At 52.9% G+C, this 22663-nt stretch overlaps 1 protein-coding gene and 1 long non-coding RNA gene across 2 annotated transcripts in view; one reads left to right on the forward strand and one right to left on the reverse strand.

The window, feature by feature from the left end:
* LOC142604346 (uncharacterized) overlaps positions 1-22663 on the forward strand; it is a 136910-nt gene that overhangs the window by 55226 nt on the left and 59021 nt on the right. The gene's annotated exons all lie outside the window — the stretch shown is intronic.
* SOX9 (SRY-box transcription factor 9) lies at positions 11083-15181 on the reverse strand. The gene is made up of 4 exons (XM_075770548.1): positions 15059-15181; positions 14185-14970; positions 12903-13156; positions 11083-12269 (listed from the first exon to the last, which is right to left on the reverse strand). Exons 2-4 carry the CDS (start codon positions 14613-14615, stop codon positions 11491-11493), a joined length of 1464 nt encoding a protein of 487 aa, XP_075626663.1. The 5' UTR covers positions 14616-14970; positions 15059-15181; the 3' UTR covers positions 11083-11490.

A 22663-nucleotide genomic window follows, 5' to 3' on the forward strand; every position in this document is an offset into this window, starting at 1 on the left:
AGGAATGGGGGAAGGTTTTGGGAGAGGGTTGGTTTGGCTGAGCAGGGCTCAGCATCGAGCCTGTCTTCTCTGTTGAGTTGTCCTGGGCCAGCTCGCCCTTCTTTCCCCAACCATCGTTACTCTGCGTGAACTCTCCCAAGGGATGCCACCAGTATCCAGCTAGAGCGAGCCAGACCCATGGAGTGAGAAGATGACCCCTGAAGACATTGACCTGGGAGCTGAAAAGGCTTTTTGAGCCTTTTTGGCAGCACGTGGGCTGTTGGGGAGAGCAGTGAGGACAGGGCCCATCAGAGACGCGTTGCTGCGATGGAGACGCTGATTGAGCCCAGTTGTCCCTTGTGGTTGGTGGGAAACGATTCTGTGGTGGCCTGGGGTGGGGTTTTTAATTTATTTTAATGAGCTAAAAGTATTGCACAGAAACGTGAAGCCCATGGTTGGACGGGTGCAGGGGAGCCCATGGGTGGCTGGGGGGCTCTTGCCTTGTGCTGCAGCGGGGCCGCGAAGGGAGCCCAGCACCCATCAATTAATTAAAATCTCAAACCCGTGCACAGTCCGGTTTGCCTTGGCTAAAACCAGTGTGAGAAACTTCCTTGCAGCATTTCTGCGTCGTCCAGGCTGAAGTGTTGTCATCCGAGGGTGCTTTGCATGACAATGCCTTGGGCTCTAATTATGCGCAAGGATGCTAATAGGCACAGAGCGGGCTGGATCTCCATGGGAAAACTGTCTGTTTGCGAGGGGTGGGGGGAGAAAAGAAAAAGAAAATCCACCCAAACAAAATAAACCATGACAGTTTGGGAAGGGAGGAGGACTGGGGGCGAGGAAAGGGGATGGGAGGCAGCAGAGGAGTTGAGGAAGGCAAGTATGAAGCTAATAAGGCTCACTTTTGGCTTTTTTTGGGGTCTTTTTCTTAGCGGTAAGAGACACGCCTGTGCTGGGCCTCAGCGGCTCCTGCTGCCCGCAGGACCAAGGTGACTGAAATCAGTTCTGCAGTGCTGATATCTGCAATGATCTTGTGCAAAATCGGGTCGCTCTGATTTCCAAGTGTCAAATGAGGGTCATTCTTGCAGCGCTGTGCAGCTGGATCTCGGGTGGGCAAGCGGGGAGAAACTGAGGCACGGAAGAGCTCAGGTTTGCCTGGATGTCAGAGGTGTGCATGGGAAGGCTTGGGGGACCCAGTCTCACTTTTCGTGTGTTCCCGGTGCCTTATGGTCCAGCACTCACTTGTTGTCCTTGTTTTATTGCTCTACAAGGAGCAATCGCTATTTCACAGCTGAAGAAAAGGCAGCTGGAAATTAAGGTTTTTGCTCACAGCTGCCTTCAGAGGCTCATCTTCCCAAGGGCAGTTGGGTTCTTTTCCAGGATGCCCTGTTGGCTTTTCCTTCCTATGTTTGCTAAGAGTGGGCTATGGGAGCAAGACAGCACTGTGCCCTCCCAAGTCTTTTTGGGATCGTTTTGCCTTTTTCTCTCCTACTTCGAGAAGGTTGAGGTGACTCTGGAGTGGGGAATGTTTGAAAGTGGTCATGGATGGACCTGTCTGGGCTTGGGTTTCCAGGTCCATAAAGCGCCAGAGATGGTGACTGTGAGAATGTGAACCCATCCAAGGAGGGGAGCGGGACCTAGAAACCCCAAATTTTACACCAGGGCCTGTCACGGGCTCATGGTAGGACAAACTGGGTCTTGAGGCCTTAGGTTTGGCATCTTCAGAAAAGCAGCAAAAATTCCTGGCTCTTTCCGAAGAGCTGCAGAAGGTGCCGGATGACCACACACCTGACACCTGCTCAGGGTTGTGAGAAAATATATGACAGGCGCATGGGTGGAGGCTGCTAAGTGTGTAGCGCTGTTATTAGCCCTCATTGAAATGCTCGCTCACTTAGTGAAAACGAAGAGCATTAAAGAGCCAGGTGCAAGAGCGTAAGGAGCTTAAACCTTTCACTCTCTGTCGGCGGTGATGTAGTCATCTGGCTTTAATGGTATTGGCATTACCCGCTCTGTCGGCGTTTAAAACAGGGGATGTATTTTTAATGTCCAGCTTACAGGGATTACTTCTGCGTTGTTTCTTTCTAACCTCCTTGTGTACCGTGCAAGTCCTGGGTGAGGACAATCCCCACCCAGCCACCACCAGCAGCTGCCACCAAAGAAAACACAGCTGAGAACACCTTGGCTGCTTTTTCCCTGATCAGATCATGGGCTAAGCAACCCTCTGCTGAGAGTGGCAGGGACGAACCACGCTTACTCTGCCGGGGTGGGACTCCTTGGGTGTTTCTGCACGCAAAAGGGCTCATCGTGCCAATGGCTAAGGCAAGCTGGGGACCAGAGCAAGCGCTGGATCTGGAGGTTTTCCCCTGCTTTGACGTGCAGGTATCCCACCCTGTTTCAGACACACAGAGTTTGTTTTCTCTGTCCTTCAGGGTGAAGCGTGGTCTCCAAACACTGTTGATGCTGCTTGTTCCCGTGAGACATCTCATCAGGGAAGGGCTGGAGTGATGGGATTGCCCAGGTAGCTCCCACGGGAGTGACACGCATCTGCCCACCCTCACCCAGTTGAGACCAGTAGGATCTGCTGGGTTGGGAGTGACTCCGGGCCCTCGAGTCTTCCTTGTGCCATCATAGGGATGCTGGGCTGAGAGGAGCCACCTGCTTCCTTGAAATCCCCCTCCTGCTATCTCAGTACCGCTGCACAATCCTTCCCCCTCCAAACCCAGTGCGTGCCAGCCCGATGCTAATGAGCTTGATTGCTCCCCCTCGGTTTACGTTGCATCACCCAGAGGAAAATCTGAGCCTGGTTTGCTCCAAAACGTTGGGGTTTTGGGGGAGGGAGAGGAGGAGGTAAATATCCAGGGTGGAAAAATAATCATCTGCGAATGAAAAACTCTGGGGTTTACCCTGAGAAAAGGGGAATAGACAGACTGACAGACCTGATGACAGACCGAGCTCCAAAGCACCCTGGCCCCACATTGCGGAGAGATGCCTTATTGTTTGATCTGGCTGTGAGACAGATTAGCAGCCCCAGGTGGAAAGTCATAATCTGCATTTAAATGGGCCGGTTATAAAAGGTAGGGAGCCCAGGAGCCTGCAGCATTATGCTGTGTCTTTAGGACTCCGTAATCTCTCTTTATTTTCTCCGCAGTCTGACCTGGGGGCACAGTTTCTAATTACCAGGTCACCCTGCTAATATTGTCATTTCCAGCCAGTGGGTGTGAAACCATAGCAACGCCACATTTGCTTCCAAGTTTCTAGAGGAATAAAATTTGCCTTTTAATCACAGAAAATGACTGGGTGTCTCCCCACCACCCCCCCCCCCCAACTTACTCTTCACTAATGCAATTCACTGTCGGGTTTTTTTAAAAGATATTTCAGATGGGACCTTTTTGAAGCTTCACCTCGCGGCTGTGGCCAAAGACAAGGGACCAAAGTCTCGGTCTGTGAGGCTGTGGGCTCTGAGTAGGCAGTTTTGGATGCCAGAACTTCCCTAAATGCAGATGCTGTTCACCAGAGAAACTCTGTACTTTCTTCGTAGCATGCTTTTTTGTCTTTAAAAAGTTTTGAGCTGATAATAGAGAGAGAAGAGAGCATCAGACGCAACTGAGTTATAGGGATGTAACCCGTCATCACACCGTAGGGATGTCCATGTGTACCTGTGCTTGGCTCAGTCGGGAGGTGACCACTGGGGTGGTGGCTCCAACTCATGGATTTCACCTCCTAGTTTGGACTTGTTGCAAAAAGCCCATGGAGAGTCAGGAGGCAACAGGGCTGGTGTGGTGGGCACGTCATATGTTCCATGGCACCGTGGCATTGGGTTATCTTCCCCTATGCATCTCTGATAGCTAGGACCTTCAAAATTCACATCTTCCTCTTCCTCACCTGCGTTGCAAATGCTAAACCAAAAGTGTGTTGAGCCAGGCTCTTGTCCTCTTGAGGCTGACGGTAAAACTTGACTGAGATAAGTCCGAAGAGCTTCAAAACTTGGGGAGGCTGGTTTCCAGCTCCCAAGGGCTGGGCTGGCAGCCCTGCGGGATGCCTGGCGAAAATCTGCCCCAACATCAGGAGAAGTTCAGGTCAGGTGTGGGCTGTGAAACTCCGTCCCTCGGGCCTTCCTCCTGGCTCTGCGTGATGCGTTTACTGGGTTTCAAAAGCAGTTTCTAACTCAAAGTGAGTCAGACGTGAACTGGAATCACATTGTAAGGTGATTTTCCAGCTGACAGGAGTAGGTTAATTGTAAACTGTCTACTGAAGCTTTAAAACTCCTGTCCAGCCTTATTATTAGCAGTTTAAAATTTATGGAGTGAGACTTTGCTTGGTGATAGTTGGTTTGTGCCCAGACAACATGTGTAATTAATCCCCACGTTGTGGGAAGGAAAATCAAATGTAAAGTGCCTTTTTTTTTTCCCCCCCTTTTTTTTTTCCCCCCCTCCCTCTTTCCCTCCGACACATGTCGGGGTGTGCAGGGGACCTGGGAGGGCTGCTGGGCGGAAACGCTGTCCTACCCGTGCTGGGCTGGAGGACCACATCCCGAGTGGTCACCTTGAGCACCGAGGGTTAAATCCTTTCCAGCAGTGAGAAACTTCACTTTGTATTGAAGGAAACTCCAGGCTGGGGACAAAAACAGCCCCCTGAAACGCTTGGAAATGAGACTGTGGATCTGGGCTCTGTGGGGTGGAGATCCCCATGGGATATTTAAGGAGGATGATGGAGGTGACTCCAGATCCAGGGGTTGGAGCTGACCTGCTGCAGGGTAGGGGACGGGGCCAGGTTGCCACCGTGCCGGTTGCTCCCGCCGGTACCTCTGCAGCTCTGACTCGGCGTGGGTGTTTTCTGCACGTGGCCGTCTCGGGACGACCACACGTTATTCAGCCTGTGGGTTTCCTCAAGTCGGAGCTACGACCTTGTTAAAAATTTACTTATTTCCAGGCTGAATAGCTGCATCTGTCTGGCTTGGGCAGCCCTTGGACCCAGCTACGCCTCTCTCTGTCGGGCTGAAGAGCTGTGTTATTGCGTCTGCGCTCCCGGAGCGCTGCGGTTACAGCGCTCGTAAGCTGCACAGACCGAGCTCTCAGACTTTCTCCCTGTAAAACGTTTTAGTCGCTGAAAACTGAGAGCAGCTCCCAGGCAGGTAATTAATTAGAAATGTGAATTTGGAGGCTTGTTTCCCTTCCCTTTGTATAGTTGCTGTTATTTTTTTATTTCAAACGATTTTTATTGAGTCTCTTATAAACATGACTATGTTTTAATGAAGAAATAGCTCCCCTCCCCACCCCAGCTCTACAAACAACGCGTCTCAAAGCTCGAGCTACTCGCCACCGACGGTCTCAGCCTCTACGTGCACGCCGGTACACACACACAGAAGCACGCGTGCACACACACATGCAGAATTAAACCGGCATTTCCCAGCCGCAGGGTTGGCTGAGCGGCTCCGATCCAGCTCCCCGCGCGTGGGCCAAGCTCCTGTTGACTTCAATAGAGTCTTGCCCGCTTTACGAGCCTTCGGAGCGCAGCCCTGAGCAGGGGCTGCTTGTATAATGGCTATTGCATGATTAGTATTTGTATTACAATAGCACTTCAGGACCCCAATTGCAGCTCAGCACCCCATTAGAGTAGTCCTTGTACAAACATGTAGTAAAGAGGTGGGCTCTGACCCAAGGAACTAACAATTGAGGTCTTTACGGCCCCCGAGGCACCTTAGGATCAATTATTTATATTACAGTAGCACTTACGGCATGTCTGTGCCCAGGCTGATGCGAGCGGCCGCGGTGTCTGTGGCCCGTTCATGGGAATTTTGGGATCTGCAGGACGGGTGGGCGACACCGGGCTTTGCTGCTCGACCCGTGAACGGCCACTCAGGAACGCCCCGTTCCTGCTCCAGAGGGGTTAATTCTGCGAGGGAGGGGGCTTTGCCTTCCCCTCCACAGAGGCAGGTTGCTGGGCGAGCAGGAGGGGTCTGCGGGACCCTTCCCCCCCCCGCCCCGCTTCCTCCTTTCGTTGTTAGCGTGGTCCTGGGTGCGATGGGTGCTGCGTAACCGCGTGCTCTGGCCGCGTCCAGCCGTCTGCCCTCGCGCCGTTGGAGCTGGTGCTGCAAACCCAGGGTGTGTGGGTGCAGGAGTGGTCCCTGCGGGTGGGTGCAGCCCCCGGGGAGGGTGAGCAGCCCGGCTGGGGCAGCGCAGGGGACAGCAGTGGCTCGGTGGTGGCCTGCGGCGCATCCTCAGCACCCGCTTTCCGAGCGGCGAGCCGCTCCGGTCTCAGGTGTGCTGCCACCCGCACCGCCTCCCCGGCCACCGCCGTTCTGATCGCAGAGCGCCTGAAAGGCAGGAGGGATGTTTAAGGCTTTTATCAATATCCTCTCTGATTCCTTGGACCTGTTTGTGTCTCTAAGCTCTCCTTTCTCCCCACCTTTTCCAGACGGGTTGATCTTTACAGCATCGCATCCAAGTGTTTTAGTCAAATTTTACTGGTGTCAGCAGAGAAAGGGGGGGTTGTGTTTGTGCCCCTTTCCTAAGACACCTCTCCTGGGGTGGCAGCAATTCCCGTCTGGGGAGTCCCAGCTGCTGAGCGTGGTCCGGGAGGGAGCCAACGCTGGGATGGGGGAACCCCAGCTTGCTCTTTTCACTTTGACATGTAAATCTCCATCCCATTTAACCACCTGACTCCTGGAACTGGGCCCTGAAAAAGGAAAAGAGAAACTCTAGCAACTCTCGCTGGACTCGCAGCGAGCCCGGCTCCGCTGTGATATATTGCTGTTTCATGTCCCAAATGCTACAGCTGGGCAGGAGCCGCAGCCGATCCCAGGATCCCGGCACACAGCTGGCTGCGATCTTGCCTTCTCTCTTGGAGAAAGCCCCGGCTTTAATACGATGTCAACATGAACAGCTGGCTGAGGAAATGCAAATTGAAGCTACATTTCTGAGCAGCTGACACCGCTGCAGGCGGCCGGCACGCAGAGCTGTGTGTGGCTGTAGCCGGCCGGGCGTAGAGCCCGGCACAACGGGGCATTACAGGGACCCGAGCAGGGAGAGGGGGTGTGCCACTGGCTCCCTAGGGCTGCTTTGAAACGTTTGCCTATTCTTTTTTTTTTTTTTTTTTTTTTTAAATTGCTTATTTTTTTTCTGAACTGATTTAAAAAGCAAACTCATCGCTAAGCCAAAATACATCACTGCGGAAAGGAAAGCAGTCAACTGCACGCCTCGGCCTCGCTCTGCCTGCCACCGTCCCAGCCCCGCAGCTTTCTGCAGGAGTTGGGGGGGCTCTGCCGGTGCCCCCCACCCTGCCCTGCCCCAGCGCTGCCGGCGCTCCCCGACCCGCCGCGCAGCATTGCAGCAGCCCCTGCGCACATCTGTCCCTGCGGCCGCTCTTATCTGCTGCGGCTCAAACCTGCCCTGCAGCATTTTAAGAGTTCCCTTGAATTAATTTCTTTTTTTTTTTTTTTTTGTCCCCCCACCCCTCCTGCTCTGCTTTCTAGCACAAAATGCCCTGAAGCTTTGCAGCTTTTCCAGCATTTTTCTCTCTCTCGGTGTCGCCCTCGGCCCCCCGGAGCGGGGCAGAGCCCCGGCGGTGGGTGGGCAGGAAGCTCGGAGCTGCCCGGGGACCCGTGTCCAGCTTGGCTTTCCCGAACGGAGGCCAAGAGCATTAAAGCCCACACCATAAGTAAACAGTGCAGAAATTATAGGTCCAGGGTTGGGTCATGAGCTTTGCTCTTTTGGTTTCTCGTGAGGAAGAGATCCCTGGGATTCTTCCGGCTGGAAGGTGGAGCCGACTCATGGAGAGGGAGAGAGGGGGGGAGCCGAGCACGGCCGTGCTGGGACAGAAATGCCACCGCAGACCCCGCGAGCAGCTGGGGCTGTGCTGGGGTTCCTTGCAGCACCGCCTGCTCGGCATCGCCCCGGCTCTGCCCCGCTCCCACCCGCCGGTTCTCGCTGCACCCTGTGCAAACCGTGGGGTGGGGGGGATGCGACGAAGGGTTCCCTCCAGGCCAGACCCCCAGAGAGGCAGGCGGGCGAAGGCTGTCCTGTTTTTGGGACGTTTTCCAGCTTGTTGCTGGGTAACAGCCCAACTCACCCACATGAGCATCAGAAAGACATTAACTGGTTTATTGAATTGTTGGTCTGCAGCCGGCCGCTGCTCTCGGCCGTGCCGTGCCGGCGCCGGGCCTTGCCAAGCTCTCGCCGGGGCTCCCGGGTGCTTCCTCGCCATAACGCCGGTAGCCGCGTTTGTTCTTCTTTCCAAAGGAGCGGCAAAGCCAAAACTTGCAGCGGGCAAAGTCCGGTCGGGGTAGGGGAAACCCGCCACGTGCTGCAGTAAAACGGCTGGGACCGAAGCGTTCCCACCGGCCGCGGTGGCTGATTGCACAGGTAAATAGTGACACTGACCCTAGCTAATGCACAAAGTAAATGAATCCCTTTCAGTTAATTGGCTTAAGTGTTACTTGTAGCGAGAGTAAATATTTTACCACTGCGCGGAGGCTTTGCGTTGCAGTCGTGAGCTCTTTGTGCTGCAGCGAGCAGCGTCCCTGCCCCGAGGTGCCTGCGGGGAGCAGGTCTCGCTGCTGGGGTCAGAGGTGGGCTTTGCAGCCAGGGAAAGACTCTGGGGAGAATAAACTGTTGGCAAAGTTATGCTTCATCAGCTCAGCCTCTGCGCTGTGCTGTGGGGGCACCCCGAGGTGTCCCGCAATGCTCTCGGCCCTTGCAGAGTCCGGGTCGAGTCATGACACTTTTGCAGAAGTTTTTGTACGTGGAGGGAACGGAGAGGAGAGAACCCACGCAGACTCGTGCCGTCACCAGCAGCCTCTGCAGCGGTGCCAGCGGCGGGTGCGTGCTGCTCGGTGTTGGAAAGCAGCGGGGCAGAGGACTCACAAAGCTCAGCGCAGCTGTGGCCCAGGGCAGGGGTACGGCGAGCGATGCTGCAGGTTGAGGCGGGGCGAGGTGACGAAGCCGTGGGCTGGATTGCCCGGAGCAGCGTGCTTAGGGACCGTGGAGTGTGGAGCAGTGATTTATCTGGGATGGGTTTGATGGGAACAGCAACGCCTGGCCGGGCCGGGGGTCCTTCCTCGCCAGGGTGCTCGCGCCGCGTCTCAACAACAGGGCTCAGGGGCAAGCGGTGACATGGCTCTTTGGGGATGGTACACGTTCCGCTTGATTGTCTGGGAGATTTCAGCTCTCCTGGGAGAATTTCAGCTGGTTTTGACTGACCCGAAAGCCCAAACCCCCTTGGCAGCTCCTCTTCCCCCACCCCAGCCCACGCTCAGCATCCTCCCGCACCGGGGCAGCTCAGAGCCGGCTTGGGGACGGCTGGAGCTCGTTCGTCACCTTTGGAGTTCACATCCTCAATTTTCGCCCTGGACGAGTCTGGTTTTGCCCGTCTCTGAATCCCGTTGCTTCCCCAGCGTCCTGGCACGGCTCCGCTCGCTTCGGTTTCGCTTTGATGGCCGGGCTCAGGACCTGCGCTGATAAAACGGGGGGGGGGGACCGACACACCCCGAACCCCATCAGTGAAACCAAAACCATCCTGGGGCTTTTTGGCACAGCCCTGGCTTTGCTCGAGGGCTGTTAATAAATCAGACACCGGTGGGGTGTTTAACTTTTAATACAATGTATATTTATTGCAAACAATAATATACAAAAAAAAAAAAAAAAGGTAAGTTTCACAAAGAGAAGGATCTTGCAAACAAAACAAAACAACTTACCTAAAGACAAAATATGATTTAAATGACAGGTCTTTTAAGTTACAGAAATACTTTAAAAAGATCTGCTTTTATACAGAAATAGAAAGATGCCATATTATAAGAGTGCTTTAAGATTTTTTTTTCTTCTACTGAATCCCTAAAAAAAAAAAAAAATGTTAACAAATATATCATTTTTTTTAAATAAAAAAAGTTTGCTGTCTTTTTTAAAAAGCAATCCTTAACTGTTCAGCCACAGCTTCACCAAAGTCAGTGTCCCCACCTCAAGCCAGGTTTGGGGGTGGAAAGGCTAAAAACGGTGCCGCCCCCACGGCACGGCCGGGGCGTTGGGTCTCGTCCTCGCACGAGCTCGTGTGTCCCAGAGAGCTGAGGCAGAAAACAAGGCAAATGATTCAGTGATACGCTACATTTGCAATCTTTAGTTTGTACAAAAAAAATTTTTTTTTTTTTCCAGTTTATCCTTAAGACAAAAGAAAAAAGGAAGAGCACAAGTTTGTACAAACCCAGGACACAGATTCCAAAAAGAATAATAATAATAATAATAAAAAAGAATTAAAGAGATAAATAAAGGACTGGTTACAGTTTAGACCATAATTTAACAGGCACGGTTACCTTCCAAATAATGCTCTGACAAATGCAATCACTTTTGAAAGGACTTAAAACAGAAGGGAGATTAAAAAAAAACCAAAAAAAAATTGTGATTAAAAACTGCTCTTCTCACAAAATAAATAATTTAAAGTATCTGTGATGTCCCGCAAGCAGAGAGGAGCCCCTGGATGGGGTTTTGCATCAGGCCCGGGGTGGCCGGGGGGTTGATCGGGGGGTGGCTGGAGGGGTCGAGCGCAGCCCCCGCCCCAGCGCTGGGGACAAGTGATTATCACAGGGCTGCTTTTAAGGCTTCTCAACAGCACTTTTTGCTGTGTTTTTTGTTTGTTTATTTTAAAAAAATCTTTCTGTTTTTCTTTCTTAAGGCTCAAGGTTATTAAAAAATAAAGTTAAAATTTCCTCCTGGCTGGTTTTGCTATTAGTTAGAAAAATAAAGCCTCTCCCATGCTCGTCCCTGCACAATCTCAGCTCGCGTCTCCCACGCTGCAGAGCTGACCATCGCTAAGCCTGACGCTGGCCACTTAACAGAGCTTTGTTCTGAGTTAAAAGCACGCCGTTTTGCTTTTTTAATTTTTATTTTTAGAGAAAAAGACACTTATCTATACAAAAATACCTCTGACTGCAAGAAAACCTAGGACTGCTCCACTAAGTGTCATTTTTTAGCTGTTGGAAAAATAAGACCATTTAAAAAAGATCTCTAAAAAATATGTATAAATCCCCTCAAATTGGTAACGAATCATACACAGTACATACTAAAAAATATTTAAAATAGAGAATATTCCTCACAGAGGACTCAGTTTTCTCTTCCCCCCCATTTTTTTTTTTCTTCTTTTTAATTACTGCTAAAAAAAAAAAAAATCATTACAAAAGTCCAGAGAACAAGACAGCTGAGCTGGTTGGTTAGAAATCTCATCTCCACGCCGCGCCCTGGAAGCAGAGTTAAAGTCCAGTCCTTGGAAAGTCTGTACCGAGTTTTGCTGGTTCTTGGAGCGGCCTGGCCACTTCCTGGAGGATGCTGTAGTGCAGAAGGCTCGAGGCGCTCTCTCCTCCCCACCAGCTTTAACTTTAGCGTCTATTTTAATTATTATTTTAGTTTCAAAGAAGGAAAAAGTCTGAGGAAGTTCTCCGTTCCTCTTCTCGTTGCTTCTTTCGTGCTTTTTTTTTGACCTTTTTTTTTTTTTTTTTAATTTCTTTATTTATTTTTACTTTAAATGGCTTTAGGGTCTGGTGAGCTGTGTGTAGACGGGCTGTTCCCAGTGCTGCGGGCTGTGAGTCTGGGGGATGGAGGGGACCCCAGAAGTGTCTGCAATGGGGGTGTACATGGGGCGCTGCGTGGGGTTCATGTAGGTGAAGGTGGAGTAGAGGCTGCTGCTCTGGCCGGCGGCGTGGCTGTAGTAGGAGCTGGAGTTCTGGTGGTCGGTGTAGTCGTACTGGGAGCGGGTGATGGTGGGGTAGGAGGAGCTGTAGTGCTGGAGGTTGAAGGAGCTGTAGTTGATCTGCTGCGGGGAATGCTGCTGCTGCTCGCTGTAGTGGCTTGGGCTGAGCTGCTCCGTCTTGATGTGCGTCCTCTGCTGCGCCTGGCCCTGCTCGCCGCTCAGCGCCGGCAACCCGTGCTGCGGCTGCGGCTGGGGCTGCGGCGGGGGCTGCGGCTGCTGCTTGGACATCCAGACGTGGCCGGCCCCGGTCTGCGAGCCCGACGTGCTGCTGATGCCGTAGCTGCCGGTGTAGGTGACCTGGCCGGGCTGCCCGTGGGTGGCCGGGACCCCCGGGTGGCCGTTGGGGGGGAGGTACTGATCGAACTCGTTGACGTCGAAGGTCTCGATGTTGGAGATGACGTCGCTGCTGAGCTCGCCGATGTCCACGTCTCGGAAGTCGATGTGGGGCGGCTGCCGGCCGCCTTCTTGCAGAGGGCGGCCCTCCCGCTTCAGGTCCTGCTTGCCCGGCTGCGCGTCCGTCTTGGGGGTGGTGGGCGGCGTGGGGGGGCCCTGTGATTGCCCTGCGGAAGGAAGGAAAGGGCACGGGCGTGAAGGGGGTGTTGCTCCCATGACGGCCGGGCACCCCTGTGCCCACGGCTCCCCGAGGCGGGAGGTGCTGCCAGATGTGATAACGCTGTTAATAGTTAACCCACGGTCCGGATCACAGCGCGTCGCTTCTGAAAGCGGTTGTGCAGGGTAACACAAACATCTCCAGGTGCAAGGAACACAGATGTGAGCCCTATCAGCACCCATCTATCACACCGGGTAAAATATCCGAGCCTTCAGACCTGAGCTGCCAGAGCAGGGTCATCTTTTGGGTGGGTTTTTTTTTTTTGGGGTTTTTTTTTTTGTTTTTTGAAAAGTATGGGTTCACATTTCTCCAGGGCAGAGGGGGTGGAAGCGGCTGCAGGGGCTGGCACGCACAGGCGAGCGTTTGTGTGCCCGTGCTACAGGCAAGGCTCGTGGGCAGCTCTGCCCCTCTCCCGGTGCAGCCGTCCCCTTCCCACTGCGTTTCTGGATGTCCATCTCCTTTGCCACCCCCCCCTCCCCTTACCCATTCTCACTTTTGGCCTGGTTTGGGATGGACTTTATCTTAGGTAGCCAGGACTTAACCCCCCCTCCCTGTAACACCTCATGGGGCCGCGAGCACCTACCCGAGTGCTCCCCGGGGGAGTGCACCTCGCTGATGCTGGAGGACGACTGCGGGGAGTCCGCCTGCAGCGCCTTGAAGATGGCGTTGGGGGAGATGTGGGTTTGCTCGGAGCCTTCCTCCTGCTCCGACTGCCCGTTCTTCACCGACTTTCTCCGCCGCGGCTGGTACTTGTAGTCGGGATGGTCCTTCTTGTGCTGCACCCGCAGCCGCTCGGCCTCTTCCACGAAGGGACGCTTCTCGCTCTCGTTTAGCAGCCTGGGGGGGGACACAGGGGGAGCAAGGGGTCAGCTGCAGCTCATGGGGGGGCATTAGCGACTCCCCCCACTACAGCACTAACACCAGCCCAAACCTCTCCCCTGGATCCCCCCGAATGGCGATGCAAAGCCCCCTGCAACGTTGAACCCCCCGTCTGGGGCACTCGCTGGTTGTCACCCCCCCTCTTGCCCCGCACAGATTGCTTCGGTGGCAGGGTCCAGCCCTCGTCCCCCCCCCAGCCACCCCTGCAAGGGCGCACGTCCCGTCCCCGGGGAGCTGTAGGTGACGGCCCCGTCCTGCCTGCCAGGGCCAGGTTTGCTCACTGCCTCTCCTCCTGCCGCAAGAGTGGCTGCAAATTTAGGATTTCCCCCCCGCCCCCCCCCCGGCAGTCACAGAGTAAGAGGCGGCCAGGTGACTCACTTTCCTTCTGTTTTTCTCCCCTCCCTGCCTTATTTTGGAAGTCGGAGGGCACCCAGCCATGTGCCACTCATCGCAGCCACCCACCCGCCCGGGGCTTGGCACAGCATCGCCGGTGCTCGCCCTGTGCCCGGCTTTGGCCGCCCCCCCCCTCCCCTCGCCCCGCATCGCTTCTCCTCCCGGGCCAAGCTGATGCAATCCAGAAAAACCATCATTTCCTCTGGACAAGAGCACAAACAAACAGACGCCAAGGCAGGCCCTGCTCGCCCGGCCGCGGGGGCCCGCTGCGTGGGGGCTCTGGCAGCCCCCTCCTGCCCGGTGGGGCCAGCTTCCACCCGGGGCATTGCTCAAGGAAGAGAAACCACTTGCAGGACCAGGAGGCGGCCTCGGGGAACTACTTTCCCTACTTTTCCTCTACTATTCTGGCTTCTCCTACGCCCAACAAGTTTGCCAGCACATGCAAAAGTTTTCAGTGAGTTTTCCAGGCTCGAAACCATCCTCTCCCTCCTCTTCCACCTCCTCGGACTGCTGGTACGGGCTACAGCGGACTTTGCAGGCTGCAGCACACCCCGTTCCCCCTCTCGCTGACCCGTCCCGGCCTCCGCACTCACCTCCAGAGCTTGCCCAGGGTTTTGCTGAGCTCCGCGTTGTGCAGATGCGGGTACTGGTCAGCCAGCTTCCTCCGGGCCGCCTGCGCCCACACCATGAACGCGTTCATGGGTCTCTTCACGTGGGGCTTGTTTTTGCTGGATCCGTTCACCCGGACCGGCATGGGCACCAGGGTCCAGTCGTAGCCCTTGAGCACTTGGCTCACCGCCTCTCGGATGCACACCGGGAACTTGTCCTCGTCGCTCTCCTTCTTCAGGTCCGGGTCACCCTTGGGGAAGGTGTTTTCTTGGGGTCTGGTGTTCTCCGTGTCCGAGCCGGATCCAGAGGGGCAGGGTGACCCGGCAGAGTCATCCGACATGGTGGGGCTGGGGGCGTCGGAGATACATTTGTCCTGTTCTTCTGTCATTTTCATGAAGGGGTCTAGGAGATTCATGCGAGAAAGTGGCAGAGGGGGGAACGGGATGAAAAAAATAATAATAATAAAAAAAAAAAATCAGGTGGCTAAGGGGTAGGGAAGGGTTAAAAAAAGTAAAACTAGGAGAGATGAAGTCTTCACCAGTGTGAAGCCCGGCTGGGGAGAGGAGGGAGAAAACTGGAAAAAGTTTGCAAAAGTTTATTATTATTTTACTCTACCCCTCTAAGTGAAAGAAAAAAAAAAAAAAAAAAAAAAGGGCGTGGGGAGAAACTTTTGCAAGTTGCAGGAGAGAAAGGACAGGAGGAGGGGGGGAAAAAAAAACCCCGGAGCAGCGGTGGCGGCGGGAGGCCGAGGCCGGCTGGGTAGCGCGGGGCTGGGGTGGCCGTCGGTGGGCAGCCGGGGTGGCCGTTGGGGGCCGTCGGTGGGCAGCCGGGGGCCGTTGGGGGCCGTCGGTGGGCAGCCGGGGTGGCCGTCGGTGGGCAGCCGGGGTGGCCGTCGGTGGGCAGCCGGGGTGGCCGTCGGTGGGCAGCCGGGGCCGGGCTCGCCCCGCCGGTCTCCAGCGCGGCTCTGCGGCCCGCGCCGGGGCGCGGGAATAAATACTCTCCGCGGCGATTTCGGCTCGGGAGCGCTCGGCCAATGGGCGGGCGGCCCCCGGGGGCTGGCGCTCACGCCATTGGCTGCGCCGCCGCCGCGGGGAGGGGTCGGCGGGCGCTCAGCGCCGCTCAGCGCCGCGCAGGGGGCGGCTGCGGGAGGGCGGACGGGACGGCCCCGGGCGGGGCGCGGAGCTCGGAGCGGGGCAGAGAGCCCCTTGCGCGGGTGCGGAGCGGCGCTACGGGGCGCGGAGGCCGATTCCGCCGCTCCGCCCGCTGCAGCGTTTTTCTGGTTTCCCTGGAGCCGCGGAACCAGCGCTGCGAGCGCGGGGGGAGAGGAGGGTAGGGGGAACGACACCCTCTGCGGGCTTGCCGCAGGCCGCGGGACGGGCGGCCCTCCGCGGGCGCGGAGCGGCGATGGAGGAGCGCGGCGGCGGGGGCGGCGGCCGGGGCCCCGCGGAGCGAAGCGGAACCCGCGGGCGGTGCGCGCGGCCGTCCAGAGGGGGCGCCAAAGGCCCAGGAACGGCGGCGCGCGGGGAGCGCTGCGCGCCCGCGGGGAGGGGGGCGGGGGGGGGAAACAACCGCGCCCGCTGCGCCCCCCGCCCCTCCGCGCCCCTCCGCGGCGCCGCCCCTGCTGGGGCCGTGCGTGGGGGCAGGCCCGGGGGACACCCCCCCCACCAAGGTACCCCAAAGCCACTCTTTCGGGGGGAGGGGGTGCGCCCCGGCGCGTCCCCCCCGCGCCCATCCCGCCCCGCTGTATTAAATCCCCGTATTCCCCCGGTTTTTTTGGTTTTGATTTTTTTTTTTTTCTTTTCCTCTTTCTAACATTATTTTTCAGCGCGGTGGCCCCGTCTCGTCCTTCCCCGGCGGCCTGGGCTGCTGCGGGGTGACAGACCGGGCTCTGCTCTGCCGCTCGGTGAAGCCTGTGCTGGAGCTGTGCAAGGGGAAAGGAGGTGACCTCCCCCCCCACCCCCCCCCCAAAAAAAAAAAAAAGTTTTGCCCAGTTGACCAACTCTTATCATCAAAACAACAAAAAGCAAACAAGCACTGGGAGCTTTCCAGGGTTATCTCGAGATAAACGCCACTATTTCTCTTTATAGTGAATCATACCGTATCTGAGTTTTTATTAGAAAACTGCTTTTCCGTGCGCCCGAGAATGAAGTCTCACTGATGCTGGCAGGGGAGAAGTCATTCTCTAGAGACACAACAGAGCAGATTTCACCTTTTGAGGTTTAAAGGAGAGGGGCTATTTGGTGAGAACCGAATTTCAGCGCAGCCGTGTGCGAAGGCAGCTCCAGTGTGCAAGACGAGCTGCCCTCCTTCCCCGCGGCCCTCCCCTGCACGCTCGGCTCCACGAGCGTGTTTCGGGAGGGGGGGGAGAGACCTTCTACCGGTTCTCCCTTTACAAAATACGCGGTACATAATTTTTCAGTTCAACTCGAGCGTTCAAGTTGGTGCTTTGTCGAAGCTGCTTGAATTTGCAGCCTTTGGCGTGTTGGACAGTCCTCGGGGCAGTGGCCGGCTGGGTAGCCGTACCCTGGCGTGGATCCCTTATCACCATTGTCACCGTTACGTTAATAAACGCGTTTTAAAGGTATTGGAAATAGCACATGAAAGAAAGTTAAAAAAAAAAAAAAAAAAAAAAAGAAAAAGGCAGCGGGGGAAGGAGCTCTGAATAAACGCATTTGAAAGCAATCTCCCTGGTAGACCCTGCTTGTCTTTTGCTATCTTTCCCTGATGTATATATATATTTTTTTTTTTTCATTTGCAAACTTTTGGAAAGTAGTTTTCTTTGGGTGAGTGTAAAGGTAAGTGTCTGTCCTATTTCCAGAGCCTTTGTCTGACAGAACAGGGGGACTGAGAGCAGGGGGTGATTTTTCTTCACGAGCGTTTGGGGTTTCTTATGCCTGCAACACCGAATACGGTTTTTCACAGCGTTACGTGTCTTTACTTTGCTAAATATGCAGTAGTCCAAGAGAAGATATGCTGAATTTTGTGTATCGTTATTTGCAGTGAAAAAGGTAAACTTGTACTAAATGTTACAGGAGATAATTTTGAAATATTTTCCCTTGGCAATTTCAGCTCTGGGCTAGTGCATAAGTGGAATTTTAGCTCAACAAATCTCTTTTAACGTATGTATTTGTTATAGGAACATCAAAGAAAACTCGGGCAGTAGATTTTTCTTATCTCAGCTGGAGCTGCTGTAGCAAAAATCTGAACAAATGTACCTGGAGGAGAAAAATATGGTGACAACAGATTGTTCCGTGGCTTTACTGCTGATTGGCAGAGATAAACACAAAAACAATTTGGGAGGATAATTGATTTAATGAAAAGTGTAATAATTAGAACATTTTTCATTCTGAAAGTCCATCTGCTGAAAGGGACTCTGCCTTTTCATTACAAAAGAATCTGTTTTAAAAAAAGAAAGTGGTTTGACAAGTTTGAACAATAAACAGAAGATAAATGGAAAAGCGCTTTCCAGTTATGTTATCGGGTGTAATTTTATAATTTCTGAATTATTATTTTTAATTCCTGTTCTATGGACTATTTAGACAATATGGACAAGTTGATTAATCACAGTCGTTTTACAAGGTTAGAAGTTTCCTTTAAAGTGACAAGCTGTTGCTGCTTTTACGTCAGGATGGAAGTTTTCTTTTCTTTTTTAAAGAATTAACATTGTTTTATCGTAAGTGGCAAGCTCAGATATCAGGAAAGATTTTTAGCAAGAAGCGCGTGGATTATAGCCCTCGTTTCATGGGGGGTTTTTTTTTCTGCCTGGTGCTAAATCAAATCACCGGTTTTTTAGGAAACAATCTTTCCAAGCCTCTGAGCGGGGAGTGGAGGAGACGGGAGTTTTGGTCGCAAAGGGAATAGCACCCGCCTGGGGTATTTTGGGAGGTTTTTCTCTCAAACCTTACAAACAGAATATTGCTGCCCATCGGCTCGGTTGTGCTGAACTAAGTTGTGTTTTACTGATGTTTTGTGGGAACTGGGGGGGGGGGGGGGGGGGGGAATTGATCCTGATTAGACCCTGATTAAGTTTGCTCCTTCCTAAAGCCCGTGCGCCTCTCCTCCCCGCTGCAGACGGTCCGACCCCCCGGCCAAGGGATGGGTGTTGGACGGGCGCCCGCTTCACCAGCGAGGCTGTGATGTCACCCCGTCCCCTCTGACCTCACACCAGGCCAGCGGCGCCTCCGTGCTCCGGCACAAATCGGTTTCCCCCGGGTCGATGAGAATCCCAAGGAGAAGCCGGTGCTGAGAAACGCTTCCCCTGCTCGCGTTTGCCACGGGGCGAAATGGGGGCAAAACTGCCGGATTTGGGTTACAGTGGAATTCTCTAAAAACAAAGGCGTTCCTGCACCAGATCTCTTGATTTTGATATCAAAACTGTGTTGATCGTTGATCGATGGCACAAAACATGAAGGCTTTTGAATTTGTCTGGGACCCTCTGCTCCGGCAGTTTTGGATGGCGGCTTTCGGCAGGCAGGTCCTGGGGGTGGTGCAGAGCAGCTAATTGCAGTGTAATTATCATGCTCTCCTATAAAAATCATTCCTTCCTAAACAATGACATTTTATTAAAAATTAGAGTTGTGCTGCATCCCACCAAGCACAATTCCAGCAGCCGAACAGGCTTTGCACGCTCTGGGTTTTTCCTCGCTAATAACGAAGGGCTGCGAGCCGGGAAGGGTCGGCCGTCCCCTTGGCCACCGCCAGACATTTTCACGTGCGGCGCGAGATGTTAGCCTTTTAGGTCATTTTTCTCCATCACCTTTTTTTTCAGTCGTGGTCAGGTCTCCAGGGCAGGTATCTTACATCTTTCCAATTTGGGTGTTATTGCGTTAAGCGACACGTATTTCTTTTCCCATCTCGGAGGCGTTACGGAGGCAGAATGGAGTTTTTGCTTCGGGTTACGGGGTGACCTCCCCAAGCGCCGTGGGACCGGCCGTGGTCCCCAGGACACGAGGTCGGTGTCGAGCCCTTTCCGAGGCGGCACTTGATGCCGCGGCAGATTCGAGCCGGTCCGGCGATGCCCTCGCACCGGGGCTGCTGGACACGTCTGCCGTGGCCTCCCGGGCAGGGTTTGCCTTGAGCTGTGGTCGTGTCCCCTTTTGTACTCTATCTATTTATTTTTCAAAAGCCCGAGTGTTTCGCAGGCACATTCTGACATGTCCTTATCGGAAGGTCGTTGTACAGTTAAAAAAAAAAAGAAAAAAAAAAAGAAAAAGAGTGGTAGCTGAGTGGTGAAATGTTGGGGGCAGAATTGTCATTCGTTTTGTAAATTTAGCTAAAGTCCTTGATACTGTATATTTACGTCATTGCATTAATTTTTAAAAATCTCTTTCTCTGGCCTGTCGTGATAATAATACACCACCCTCAAAAGCTGCTACAGGTTGAGCCGTGCACCAGCACACTGTGTTGATCTGAGCTTGGCAAATGCTGACCTGGGAATGGGGCAGAAAGCTGGAGGACGGGCACTTTTTCCCCCCCTTTTTCGGCACGTAAGGTAACAGGGATCCCGAAGACTCCAAGACGAGTGCTTGAAAGATATTTGCCTTTATGGCATTTTTAATTCATGCCTAAAAATACCGTCTTGCCGGACTCGCTCTATAGAATGAAGTGAAGGAAATTCAGAAGTCTTGGAAGAATAATCTCAGCGCTGCAGTAAAATTATTCTGATTATTTACAAGGGCTGAGCTGGGTGGCAGTGTTAATTTGATCACGTCTGTCTGCTTTAGCTATTAAATAACTGCACACTCGTTGTGGCTGGTGAAATAGCATCACTTTAAATAGTGTCGAGATTTACCACTTAAAAAATAATCCCGGGAACACGAAGCTGCCGGGGGCCAGATCCTGCCGGCGGTGATCAGGATTAGGCTGAGTCTCAGAGACGGCGGTAAGGGCATTGTGGGCTTTCGGATCGGAGAAAGGCTTTTTCCTCCTGGAAAAAAGTTTTGAAAATGCTAAAACCATGGGAATCTGAGAAAAGGGGGAGGAAACACGGAGTTTTTTAACTTTGCTAATAAGAAATACCGGTGCTGATCGGCAGCTCCCCAGTTTGCTGAGCTGCTCCCCTGCAGAAAAATCCAGCGACGGATTTATTCTCACTCACATTTTGGAGTCCAGATCTCGGAGCTGAGCAGCGCCAGAGGAGTTTTAACACTCCCTGGCTCCCGCGCAGGCTCCGCCATAGTAAATAGACATAACCTCGCCGTTCTTTTCTGCTCTTTCTCCCACAGTTGGAAACCCCTGCGCACAACCTTGTACTTCACAAATGCTCTTTTCTGGAGATTAAAGTGATACATTTTCGGGTTATTTATGTATTTATTTGCTCGCAGCGCTTGGCTCGAAGCTCTGCAAACTTGGGTAAATGGAAAATTTATCAGGCTTAGTGAAAGTGGAATGGAAATACCCTCCCAAAAGTGCTGGGTTTTTCTCCTAGGAGAAAAAGAGGAGAAGTATTATTATTATTATTATTTTTTTTTTTTTCCCCAAGGTGCACCTTTAACTAGTGTGAATACTTTTGGCCAGCTCAGCAGTGTCTGTCGCCGTGCTCTTGGCCGTGGATTTGCCTTGTTCGCCAGCCACAGCATCCCCCGGTCGTCCCCTCGGAGCGGATGTCAGCCGGAGCTGGAGGCGGTTCTCCATCAGATGCTAAGATAAATCAATCTGGTTCGAATCACGCAGGGTGAACTGATCAAAGCCAAAAGTAAAGCTCTGGTAATGAGGACAAAAGACGTGGTTTTCATTCATAACAGTTCTGAGCTCTCCAGTAAAGGAAAAATGCCCTAGAGCGAATGCTGGCAACAAGTGGTCGGCCTCATCTTCCACCTATTTTTGTTCCGTTGTTTTCTTATAAAAGACCGAGCACCCCGCCATCAGTATCGCTGCCTGCGGTCACCGTGGCTTCAGCCACCACCGCTCGTGCAGGGACGTGCGTGGCATCGCGAGCGCTCGCTCTCTTAGCGAGGTTAAAGAGAAGTAGGATGGCTTTGGAAGGTATAAAACCTGCTTATATATTTAAAAAAAAAAAAATAAAAATCTCTCAACCCAATTATAAGTTCTGGTGGGTTCTAGTTAATATATATTAATTTTTTTTAAATTTTATCTTGGTCCGTTTGTTCAGTCAGTGCGCTCCTATAAATGGCAGTCCGGGTATAGCGTGGAATCGAATTAACACGCTGTGCAAATCGTACATGATGTTTCATAGTCACATACAGATAAATAAATGGCCGTAATTTTAAACCGGCCCTATTATGTTTTCCAAGCAATAGTTCAGATTACACAGCCCAGTAACAGCTTACAAGAAATCCATCAGAACTGGAAGGGGGAATAAAACTGCCATTCTCTCTACCTGTTTGTGCAGCTCCTTGCTAATGCGGGGAGAGCCCGACTGTTTATTTGGAGAAGTAAAGTTGTGGAAATATACTTGGAGGGTGTAATGTGGACAGCACGTGTTTCTGGGAGCTACCTGAAGTCTGTGTCCTAATGGCTTGCAGATGTCCCTGGGTCACTGATTTCCTATGGGCCAACGAACGCCGCAGCGCCCACCCCTCCCGCTCTTCAAATTAAAAAAAAAGAAATTTAAAAAAAAAAAAAAAAAGAGGGATGGTGGATATGGGGGGGGACACACACGTTCGACTTCTGGAACTTGTAAAATTGTTTGTTTGGGTTGTTTCCAGCTCCCATCCCACCGCTGCTCCTGAGTGATTTCGAAATTCTAGCTGCCAGGTCTATGTTCGGGTGGAACGATGATTTATTTGAAAAATAGAGAAATCTGCTATGGGATCACTTTTAGTTTGCTCAGGGTGGGGAGTTTATTTACACTGGGATTATTTATGTAAAAAACCTGCAGTTTTCTCTACTGAGTAATAAACAGGGATTTGTTTTAGTTATATATATATATCTAAACACAGACTCACGTATGCATGCACTCATATACACTGAAAATATGTATATCTGTGTCTTGCCGTTCCTCTTTTATGCCAAGCGCATAGCTATGTGCCCGAGCGCTATATAAATATTTTATTTTACATATAACATAAATCTTAAGATGTGTCTAAGAATTTAGATAAAATTTTTTTTTTTTTTTTTTTTTTTGCATTTTGTGTTGTATTTCTTTCTCGGGGCTGCAGGAAGCGGGGAAGGCGCAGGGTGTGCTCAGGACCACCCTGTCCTCCCCGGTCCCGATGGACACCCACCGCAGAGGATGCTGAAACTGCCACGATCTGGGTTCACTCCACTTAAAATTTGGGCGTTTTTTTGCCCAGGTCTCTCTGCCGTTGGTTGCGACCGTGTCTCTCCATCAGTTATGGGCAGGATGTGACCGGGAGCGAGTGCTGAGCATTTTCCTAGCCCCAAGGATGCTGCTGAGTGTGGGACATTGTTTTCCTGCTCCCCATGGATGCGGAGGGTGCTCTGTCCCGGGGAAGCAAGGGACATGGCACCGAGCAGCTCCCAGGCTACTTTTCCTGTGGG

Source organism: Balearica regulorum, chromosome 18, assembly GCF_011004875.1.
Source record: "Balearica regulorum gibbericeps isolate bBalReg1 chromosome 18, bBalReg1.pri, whole genome shotgun sequence".
Lineage (NCBI taxonomy): Eukaryota > Metazoa > Chordata > Aves > Gruiformes > Gruidae > Balearica > Balearica regulorum.